The 12,243-nt window shown below is 26.5% G+C and overlaps 1 protein-coding gene across 10 annotated transcripts; it reads left to right on the top strand.

Annotated features, from left to right (window-relative positions):
• Positions 1 to 7,667: 7,667 nt before the first annotated feature.
• On the top strand, positions 7,668 to 10,606 carry LOC107897902 (uncharacterized). 10 transcript variants are annotated; one of them, XM_016823500.2, is made up of 5 exons: positions 7,668 to 7,729; positions 7,796 to 7,868; positions 8,473 to 8,547; positions 9,862 to 10,034; positions 10,171 to 10,606. In XM_016823500.2, exons 1-5 carry the CDS (start codon positions 7,683 to 7,685, stop codon positions 10,307 to 10,309), a joined length of 507 nt encoding a protein of 168 aa, XP_016678989.2. In that variant the 5' UTR covers positions 7,668 to 7,682; the 3' UTR covers positions 10,310 to 10,606. The 10 variants fall into 10 exon arrangements, 2 of the variants coding, with proteins under 2 accessions (XP_016678989.2, XP_016678990.2); XR_005927346.1 differs by having other exon boundaries at positions 7,682 to 7,729; positions 9,840 to 10,034; XR_005927345.1 differs by having other exon boundaries at positions 7,682 to 7,729; positions 9,832 to 10,034.
• Positions 10,607 to 12,243: the final 1,637 nt, after the last annotated feature.

Below are 12,243 nucleotides of genomic sequence, written 5' to 3'. Positions count from 1 at the left end.
AAATACCGCGTAGCAATTAAGTTTATTTAAAATAAAAATATTAAATTTAAATTAAAAATAGAAAATTAATAATATTAAATATTTAAATGTTAAAAAATATTTTTAATTTTGATCGGGGTTGACTAATTGTTGACTAGTCGTTGACCGGCATTGCCGGTCAACAATCGATCAATGTTGGTCAATGATCAGTCAAAGTCAAAAGTTTTTATATTTAAATATTTAATATTATACTTTTTTATTTTTTAATTTAAATTTAATATTTTTATTTTAAATAAACTTAAATATCATGTGACATTTTCTTTCATTAGTCAAAATGTGCCATGTGCCGTTTTTTCATTGACCAAAGTTACTTAACATATTTTTGTAACCATCATTAAAAATATAAGAAATTAATACTTTAAATGTTAAAATGGAAAAATAAAGTTTAGATACTAATATGCTTTTGAAGTCAAATCATAAATTAAACTGAAAAAAATAATTTATTTTTACATTTATGGTCGATTACTGATATTTTCATAGAAGATAAAAAAGAATTAAATTTTAAAATAAAAACCTTATTTTAAAAATCTCAAATTATAAAATCAATAATTTAAGATAAGAAAATATTACTCCTTATAATGTAATATTATTCCTTATAAAAATAATTTGTTGTATTTATTTCTTTAAATCTGTATAATTGAATCAAAATGAAAGTTTCATGTATATATTTAAACCACAATTGAAATTTCATATGTATAATTGCACCAAATCAAAGTTCATATATCAAATTGCACATTGAATTAAAGTTTATGTACAATTTTGGAATTTATCCTTATGTTAGGAAGTAAATAATGACATTGGTTAAGGAGATTAATTTAATTTTTTAAACGTATTTTTAAAAATGGGTAAATATCAAAATTATACATGAATTTTATTTTAATGTGCAATTTGATAAATGAACTTTGATTTGGTGCAATTATACACATTTAACTTGAATTGTGATTCATATGTATATATGAAACTCTGGTTTTGATTCAAATATATAAATTTATTTTCATATTGGATTAATATAATTAGTTGTGCATAAAATAATCAATGCAAAATGAAGTTAATTGGATAATGTTGTTATTGATTTGTAAAAAATGGATCTAATCAAAATTTCGTGTATAAAATTATATAGAATCGAAATTTATGTATAATATTACACATTATAAAATGTTGAATAAATACCTACATGCATGTGTAAATTAAAACCATGGTTAAGAGTTGTGGTTTAAATTATGGGTAAATTATAAAATTAATCACTTTTGTTTGCCTCAAATTACATTTTAGTCACTTATATTTGAAATGTTACGTTTTAGTCACTTATGTTTTTTTTTTGTTACGAAGTGGTCATTATCCAAGTTGGCATTTAAAACCCATTTGGACTGCCACGTAGGATTACTGTTAGGGAGGTAATGGAGCTTAACGCTAAAGTGACCACTTCGTAACAAAACGATAACGTAAGTGACTAAAATATAATATTTCAAACATAAATGACTAAAATATAATCTGAAGCAAACAAAAGTGATTATTTTTACACTTTATCCTTAAATTATTGCAGACCACTCTCGTTCAATCATTAGGTTTTCCTTAATATCTTTTTCATTTGTATATCATAAATGCTTTAATGATGGTTAGAGATTTCTCCAACTTTTTTTTTTACACATTTTAGGTCCTTCAATATTAATTTCTTTTATACATATTGAGTTTTAACTCGATTAGTATAGACATTGTTGTCAATGCAGGAGGACGTGAATTTAAGTGTGTTGAAGCTCGTTATCCTCTTATTTATTAAATTAAAGAAGAGCTATGAAATGTGAAACATGAACGTGTTTAGAAAACAGAAAATAAACCCTTTATATTTCTATTGCTATGAAATGATTTGCCCTAAATTGTTTGCTTTCTCAAATAAGTATTATTTAGCTTTTTGTACGTGTTTTCTGAATGCAACGTGATGATAGTAACATCCATTACTAACTTCTTCAAAGTGGGTAAGTTCAGATAAATTATTTAATTGATCCTCAATGAATTTTACAAATATATATACATTTACTAGTATATTTAAAAATTTTAAAAAATAATTTACAAAATACAGCCAGGAATTAATTTTTTATTTAAAATAAAAACTCCATACCAATGTCTAGCAAATGAAATATTAACATCATACTATAATATTAAGCAAAAACAAATCAAAAATTAAAATAATAATCTGGACTAAAACTTGCACATAATAATACATTATAAAAATAGAGACTCATACATGGCAATTATCCATGATAGAAGTCGAAGCTATGAAATCAAGTATCCAAAGGAGAGGTGTATGACTCTTTATACCATGTAATTTTTTTAAAGTTGTAAATTAATATAAATATAAAATTTCATTTAACTTTTTTTAAAGTTTCTCCTTAAAAAAGTTTTTTATCTTTTTATTTTTATTTTTATTTTTGGGAGAGTTAGCCTTGGTTGCAAACTATGCCACACAAGGAATGATAATTCTATGTATCTTCCTAGAAATTTCAGACTATTTTATTTAAGAAAAAAAAAAGGAAAGCATATTCTTTACATTTTATGGTTTAAACTCAAATGATGGAAAATATTTGTCTTTTTAGAAGGGTTTGTTTGAGAGGGAAAGGGATTGTTTCCCATTCCTTTATGTCCCTATTTTCTAGAGGAGAATGTGTAAAGACGGAAGATTTAAGATATTGAATGTTTAAGTTTAAATTTTGTATAATTAAATTATTTTATATTGATTTATTTTTGAAAATGATAATATATATATGAATCAAATGTTGATAATGAAAAATAGTAACCTCATTCTTGTGATTAACATATTATATTCTTTAATTTCTAAAGTTGTTACATATATCACATGAAAAGCTACATAAAATAAAGATAGTTTAGGCGATTTGTTCTATTTGCATTATTGATGAAAGCTAGTTGGAATTAATGTCTCACTTAAACATTGTAATAAGCTCCATTATAGGATCTCATTGTTAAATTTACAAGAAATTAAGATCATTAGCTGTTATCGATGAGATTTTAGGTCCCTTTTTTGGATCAATTTTTTGATGAATTTGACAACAATATGTTTAAATTATATTTGAAGAAAATCATATATAAAATGGGACCACGTGGTTCTTTCCGCTTTCAATACAACAGTTTAATGTTTTTAGTGACGATTTTAACTTCCACAAGTATAAATTGTGAAATTTTAGTGACAAATGGCTTTTTGAGTGTGATGGATAAATTGATTTGTTGACCAGAAATGTTGAATTTCCTACCAAGTTGCTGTTGAGATCTCCACCCATGTACATTGTCACCACATAATTCTCTTTTTCTTCATAGTGTTGTGTGACAAGATTTGGATCGTTCATTTGTCCTCTTATATTCTTAGGGTATCTCAACTTAATGGATATTTCAAACAAAACTTCCTCAAATTCAAAGCATAAATGCCTACTTTACCAACAATTTGCCTTTTCAATTTTATGTAGGAATTCAAAGCATTTATATCGTTTTTATGAAATGATTCTACAAATCTTTATTGTTTGGAGTTAAAAGTGGATTAGATTATGAAAAGTGGTAAGTGAAAGTACTTTGAAACTAATTTGCATGGGTGAAGGATGTTAGAATAAATGTTGGGATTTGATTTTGATTCTCAACACACAAATATTCTTAAACCTATTAATTAACAAAATCGCCCGATAACAACTAATGAACATTTTTAAGTTGAATAAAATAAAATAAATAACATTTTGAGTCTCGTTTATTAAATGAATCCTACATAAATAAAACATATTCAATTCATTTACGTTCATGAACAAGCACATAATATTCATTCAAAGTTCCCTAAATAAATATATAAAGCTTGTTTATTGTTCAATTATCATATAATTGATGATATCACAATTGCTTGTGAGTTTATATTTTTTTTAATTAAGGTATCTTCCATATTTGTTTTACCATCCATAGTTATCAACCCTTTCAAAATTTGTAGTTGTCCAGAAATATCATTTTTAGGATTTAAACTTGAGTTTTCTCTTACTAACAGTACTTGTTGGTGAAGAATGTTTAATTACATGCTCATGAGCATGTTCCCGAAAATATTCACTTACTTCTTACAAACAAATTCATTTAATTTAAATGAAAATACACAAATATAAATAATTTTAAATAAACGAACCCAATTTTAAAATTCTGTGTTTCTTAACAAATACAAATAGAACATAGAATTTTAGAAAAAATAGAATAAAGAGAGTTCTGGGTTTGTTTAGGGATGATATTGACTATTAACAAGATAACCAAAAGAGAAACTAAAAAATAATCTTAGCCTATGGGTATTGTGTCTTGAATCTACCTTCATTTAATATTTTGATAGGATAAGGAAAAACTTTGAGTGGAGAATATGTTACATGCCCCTTTTTGTTCCTAGTAGTTTTGACAAAGAAGCAACAGGCTTTACTTGAATTCATCTAAGAAATTATCCAATTATTCTCAGTTTCGGGCTTCTCAAGTGGTGTTTCTAGCCGGGCTAAGCTTCGAAACTCATTTCATTATTTTAAAATATTAATATTTTTATATTTAAGATTTTTTTTAGTGTGATCATATCAACACTAATACATCGGATCTCATCAAAATTCTGCAGATAAATGTATTTGGACGAGGGTAGTATTAAGATGAGTGACATCTTAGGAAGTTCTCGTGTTGTACCTCTCATATTTTACGATGTGTTTCGAATTTTATAATTAATTTTTTCAACAATATCAATATTCAAAATTTGATAAAATAATCAAGTTATGTTTTTTTTTTGCTAAAAAAAGATTTAATACCTATTTTGACCTATGTATTATATACAAATTCTTAATGGAGATTTTTTTCTTTTTTTTTTCTGTCATTTATTCTATCTCTCCATCTATCTTGATACCTCATTTCGTATCTCTGTTAAAAGAATCCCACCAACCCAACAACAAATGCCATGTGTGATGTGTCAAACAAATAAAAAAGTAAATAATAAAAATTCATAAAAATGAAAAAAGAGTTTTTTTTAAATATAAGTCACTGTCTTTTAAATTAGATATATATATATATATATATATAATTATTAAGAATGAATGCTCATAGTGAACATGAATGGATGCATGTCTAGATTTATCCCATCAAAATTTAAAAAAATAAATGAGAAATTATTTTGAAATTATAAAAAAAATAAAATTATTGAAAAATCACATCTAATATAAATCTAAACAAATTATATTCAAATTCAGCTGAATATGAATGTCGATTTGTCTAGACTCATTTTAAACTTCTATTTTTAGTAGCTAACTCATAAAAATTATAAAATTATAAAAAATTACCAAAAAAACTATTTTTTTAATTTTTGTTTTTCAATTTAGAAGAAGCATATAATTTTTTTTTTAAAATCATGTTTGAAGTGAGCACAGATGAATAAACGTCTAGATTCATCTTATTAAAATTCAAAAAATATAAATTTAAAATTATTATTTTTGAAATTATAAAAAAATAAAATTATTAATAAAAAAAACCTTATCCTAGACAAGATGGATGTCCAAATTCAATTAAATTTGTATGTCTAATTGTTGAGGCTTATCCTAGACAAGCATTTTTAGTATTTTTTTATATTTTATAATTTTAAAAAATAAAAAATGGTATTTTAAGAAAAATTATAAGTTTTATTATTTTAATTTTTAGATTTTTCATATATATTTAAATTTTTAAGGATTTTTATTTTTATTTTTGAGTTTTCATATTTTAAAAGAATTTTGACTTTTTTACATGTGGCACTATTTTATTAGTTGATATGATGTTATTTTAATGGAAATCTCAAACGGAGGTAACAAGATAAACAAAATGATAGTACAAGAACACAAGTGATCAAAAAATTTCTTGAGGTACCAAACTGAGAATTTGTGTGTAGTATAAATATTAAGATAGGTATGATGTAACCACTCGATTTTTTATGGTATCAGAAAAGGTGATTTTGAAATTTCATTTTCATAGGCTGAGTTTGTTAATATTAAATATGAATATTTATAGAGTTGGTATAAAAATATTTTTAAGTTTAGTCTTGTAATTTTGTTGAATTAATAGCTAATTTAAGTACATGGAGTAAATTGTAAAAGTCTAATTGCTATATGTTTTTAACTGACGAAAGATTTAAGGACTTGAATTGCAATTAATCAAATGTCCAAAATGATAATTTAACCATTTTGGAATATGTGTTAGTGGATGTTGTTGTTGGAATCCACTAAGGTTACATACATATTATTTTAAGCATGTCATTTGTTCATGAAAATGAAAATTAATTGATTTCTTTATGTTGCTATAATGGGTTTTATAATTAAATAATATATTTGATTAAAACATATCTAGTATGCAAATTTGTGTTAATAAACCAATGAATTTTATGGTTATTCATTTAGTTCAAAGAATTGTTAAAGGTATACATTTTATATTATTTCATATGTTAATTATTTAGAGAAATGATATGAATAATTGTAGATAAAAAATTCTATGAGCATGAATGGTTGGACTTTGAATTAAATTTCATGCATGTTTATGATGATGGTTATGAAAGGAAAAAATTGTTATTTTTTATTATGTCATATTTTTATGTTTGAGATATGACTTTTATTAATATATTTAATTTAGGCTTGTTTCTATATATGATCTAGCCAGTTATTCTTGGTAGTTAATTGATTATATAAAATTCTTGTTAAAAGGACTTTAAAAATATTTTGAATTGATCTCATATCTTATTATGGCTAAACAAAATAACGAGTTATTTGTTTTACCAATTTTGCTACATTCCCTGAAGTGAATGTAGCTATTCATAACAATTATGAAAATTTAACTTATTATCATTATTGACAAATAGATAAGAAGAAGATGGATGATTCAAAATGTTGCCAAATGTTTATTCTTAGTACAAAATATTCAATGATTTATATTAATTTATCATTTCTTGAAGCAGATGATATCTATATAATCTTATTGGTAAAAAATATGATATATGCTTACATTATTGTCTGAATTACTTTTTGCACATTTATCGAAGTAAATGTTTGCAATAAATATAATAAATTTTTTTTAGATATTTGAAGATTTTAACATATTTTCTAAAGCGAATATTGCACATAGTTGTTTGGAAATTATATTTATTTTGTTGACTTAGTGGCATTATAAACTTCACATTGATTTACACATTGATTTAGACATTTCTAATAGTAAATGTCACAGTAATAGTTATATGTGGATATAAAGTAAAAGGAATGGCAGTAAAATAATCAACTTGTCAAAAATTATAATGCCATTATTAGTACAATTGAAATGCATGTTAAAGTAAACCAGAATTTTATTGATACAAATACGTTTACTACTTGGCGTGACCAGTTAGACCATATTGGATAATATATGATGCGAAAATTAATTGAGAATTTATATAGACATTGGTTGTTCTCAATGAAATTGATTATTAGAAATTCACTAGCTGAAATTGAGATTTAGGCTCCGTTTGTTTGCAAGAAAACATTTTTCAAAAAATATTTTCTTGCTTTTCCAGTGTTTGTTTAACTAAAAACATTTTCCAAATGGAAAATATTTTTAAGACACGGGTAAAATGCCTTACGTTTTTTGGAAAATGTCTTATGGATTTCATTTCTGTAAGACATTTTTCGTTTCCTCCTTCATCCAGGTAAAAGTCTTCTTTTTCCCTTCTTCATTCATTTTCCTTCTTCCGTTCTTCATCTTCTCTTCTCAGGCTGCTGTTTCATTTCTTCTCTTTCTCTCTTTCTCGGGCAAATCTCGCTCTTCTTCGCTGGGTCTTGGCTAAGGTATGGCATAACGCTCTTTTTTCTTCTTCTTGTTCTTTAATTGTTCACATTTTTACCTATTTTATGCCTTTCTTTGTTGCTTTATTTTTAATTTTTTTCTGGGTTTGGGTAAAATCTATTGATTCAGGGTTTTACCTGTGCTTCTGTAATTTCAATATCATTTCAGATTTTGATGTTGGGTTTATGTTTGAGCCAAAATTCATGAAATACATGTTTAAGTCTCTGCGAGCAATAGAGAAAGTTTTTTTTTCAGTCATTACAGTTTCAAGTTTTGAAGTCTCTCCAATCACTTCTGGTTGAACTGGGATTAGGACACCATTTTTCAATTTCCCCTCCCCACTACTTTTGCTTCAGTTTTTGGGTGCTTTCAGCTTTGCTTTGCTTTGTTATATATCTTCCTTAGGCAAAACAAGCAACTTTGATTAGTGCCTTAAAACAGTTTAAACCTTACCAACTTTCACTATTAACAAAAGCAAAATATATATACATACACAGACATATATATACACAGTGCTTAAAAGCTTGTATTGTTTGCCTTCTTCCCTTTTTTTGCTCTTTTTATCAAACTGAGAAAAGCTGCCTTTTTTTTTTTGGTTGCTTGGAGCTTTCGAGGTCAGAGATTAAACGGGTGACTAACTCTTTTTTTCGGTTGATCTTTCTTGGATCCAATTTCCTTGAGGTAAGAGAAAGGAAAAAAAAGAAAGTTTATCTTTTCACTTATTCTATGCATAAAAGTTTGCAACTTTCTCCTTTGTTTAATACCCAAATTAATTCCCAGTTCTGTGCTAAAAGATTGAATTTTTCTTTTGATGGAGTTTTATGTTTCAAATTATACAAATTTCAAGAATCCCATCAGTTTTGTCTCTAAAGTGTTTGTAATTTTTCATTTTTGATTGATCTGTTCTCAATCTTTTATACTATTTGGATAAATTTTGAGTTTTAGTTAAGTTGTTTAAGGTTATTTATTTTTGGTTATGGTGTTTTTAAGCAATATGTTTTTGTTTATATATATTTGATAGATATGTTTTTGTTTATTTCCTTTGTGGTGTGATTTAAGCTACTGCAATTGTGCTAATTCGAATAGAGTAACCTTGAGCTTCATTCGGAGATGTAGACTCCCTTTGGCCCTTCTTTCTCATAGTTGCGAATGAGTTCTCCAGTTGTGATGCACATGTGTGGCCCTATTAATTGCATATTTGTTCCTTCAAAGGGTGCTCAAACATGGACGATGCACCCTTGAAAACTACATGCTACTTTTAAAAAGACAAGTTTCAAAAACAAGAGTCTCTTCAAATGTAAATGGTTTGTATAGTTTCCAAGAATAATCTACTCTACTAGAGTTTGGGATGTATAAGATATGCTCAAATGATGTGATGTCATTAGTTACTCAACTTGACATACTACCTAAATGCTCACATGAATAAGATACCCTAACAAATGGTTCTAAAAAAATATGCAAAACTAAGATACCCTAGGGATTCATTGCTGATATGGTGAAAAAAGGATGGGAAAAATAGAAGATGCAAAGGCGGATATTTGTGTTTAAGATGCCAATACTAATACTAGATTTCACTTTGTTAAAGGCATGTGGATTCGGTGATCACATTATATATCCATTGGTGCACAATCTTTGACTTTTGTTTCTCTTGGATTCTGGAATAAAGAGTCAATGTGTTTGATTTTATTGACAAATTTTTATACTTGTTCATAAAGCTTTGGGTTTCTAGCATAGAGTAGTTACCGTCCAGTCAAAATTTTCTTCATTAGCGTGAAAAACATGTTGGATTCTACTTTTATAGGGGCTTTAAATTAAAGTTTGAAAATGGTCCATCAACTTCTAAATAAATTTATTCATACTATTTTTATTTTCATAAAACTCTCCTAAAGTTTTCTTTGATTATGAGCTTGGATGTCATGTTTTATCTGTTTTGTGTATATTTTCTTATGTATGCTTTCCAACAAGGTGAAAAGGGCTTATCCTTTGCAAGTTTAGGCAGCTGGTTTTACTGTTGCTATACTGAAGAAACTCAACTCAAAGAATGGATCCGAAAAAGGAGAGACCAATTCCACATTACAAAAAGCGGAACCTCAAATGGTTGAAGTTGTAGTGCTAGCTTCCCTGGAAAAGTTCTTTAAATCCGTTCTAAATATGCCGGAAGTGGAAAGGTAGGTTTTCCTTTTATGATCCGATTTTGCTTTCCACATAAATGTTAAATGAACACATACATGCCATGCTATTTGCTCTCTCCGAATGCAATCAAATCTTGTGCTTGTGATAAACAACTTGTGGTTCCTACTACAGAAAGTTTAGAGCGGTGCTTGATGCAATTTTGGAGGCCCATCCGCACTGTCTACAGCTATATCTTTATAGCACAGCTGATAAGTTCGTTCCGTATAGCACTGTCCCCCATCCTTTACTGTCAAAACCCCAACAGATGTGATTTGTAGCTCTTCCTTTAGCATTGATAACCAGCTCAAGGCTCGACATTGCACATTCTACATGGTGGCCATAGGCTGTTTCAGTTACTAGCCAACGGTTGGTTTTAGTTTTAAAGTTATTTGGAGCTAGCAATGCTTGCATTGAGTTACTGATGACAAACATTTGAAATAACATGCATTAAGACGCACAGACATTGAGAAAAATGGTATTGTAAATATTTCATTAAAGAGATTTGAAAGAAGAATGGATAGTTCTGTACTTATGTCAAACTTATTTATACATGCTTTTTTTCTCTTCATGTATTTGGCATTATGGATCTATTTTTCAGAATTCATATATTATGGATCTAGCTTAATAATGGAGTATTATTATATATTTAATTTTATTTATTTATTTATAAACAAATCATTCCAATATAAATAAAAATAATTTAAAATATAAATTTATTGATATATGTAAAAACAAATTTTCCGAAAAATATTTTCAGGAAATCTGCCAAACAATAGGAAATATTTTACACAGATTCATCCAAACACCAGAAAAGTAAATCATTTCCAGAAAAGTAAATCATTTTCCAGAAAACATTTTATTGGCAAACAAACGAACCCTTAATGTCTTGCATTTCTGACATGAATATGAGCTCATTCTTCCACCATGTGGATGGTTTTGATATTATATGATTTTGGTAGATGCATCAACAAAATAATTTCATATGTGTTATCAATTTGCAATCTGTCGTTTGCAAGATTGATTATTTAAATAATTAATTTCATATTATACAATTAAGACAATCCATATTGCTCAAGCTGTTGAGCTTATATCTTAGTCTTTTATTGATTGAGTTTGAAAAACTTTTGTAAAAGTTTATTATTTATGCTCATAATGGTTTAGAGAAATTATTAATTGAACGCCTCTGATTAATATCTAAACCATTACTTATGAGAACTAAACTTCCTAGTTCAACATGAGATTATGTTGATTTACGTGTTGTATGCATCAAGCCAATAAGTTATAAATACTCCCCATTACAATTGGTTTTTGATCAAGAGTTAAATATTTCCGATCTTTAAACTTTTGTATGTGCGTATATATTCTAATTGTTCCACCACAACGCACAAAGATGAATGAATCCTCAAAGAAAGTTAGGAATATATATTAATTATGAGTCTCCTTGTTTTATTAGATGTTTTGAATGTATTTGATATTCAATTATGACATAATCTGTGATTACTATTTTGATTTGTCAGTTTTCTCGACATTAGGGGAGGAAAATCATAGTTGAATGAAATCACTGCTTGTAATGAGTTATCATTATCTAAATCCTTATAGAGAGTAATTTAAACTAGAAGTTCAAAAATGATAACTTTTAGATATATTATTAAACTGACAGTTCACAAAAGATTTAATTTGCGTCTAATGGTTGTTGTTACAACTTTTTATGAATTACCATGTTGTAAAGTTTATATTAAAATTCTTGAATGATTTAGAATGGTAGAAGTATATTGAAATTATCGAGAAATTGTTCATTTACATGACTTGAAATAATTTGAACATATGTGGTAAATTTAATTTAGTGATAGTAGTTGACAGAGGATTATAAAATGATCCAAAATACCTATTTATATTTTTATAGTAGAATCATGATTAAAATTTGTTATAATTATTGTTGAAACTAAAATATATTTCTCCAAAATTTTTTTCACTCATGAATTTCAAAAGAATGGTGATATAAATGCTTAAAAAATACATTCAAATAGTCATTTTCATGAAGCTGTACTCTTTTTTCTTTAATCAAGGTTTTGTCCCATTGAATTTTTCTGGTAAAATTTTTAATGAGGCAGCATATTATACGTATTATAGATATGTGTTTGATATATTTTAAGTTCTAGTAATTATTAGAATTTATGTTCTATTTTATTTATACTTCTTTACTTT

This window comes from Gossypium hirsutum, chromosome A05 (assembly GCF_007990345.1).
Source record: "Gossypium hirsutum isolate 1008001.06 chromosome A05, Gossypium_hirsutum_v2.1, whole genome shotgun sequence".
NCBI lineage: Eukaryota > Viridiplantae > Streptophyta > Magnoliopsida > Malvales > Malvaceae > Gossypium > Gossypium hirsutum.
This window is presented reverse-complemented; position numbering and strand designations above follow the sequence as displayed.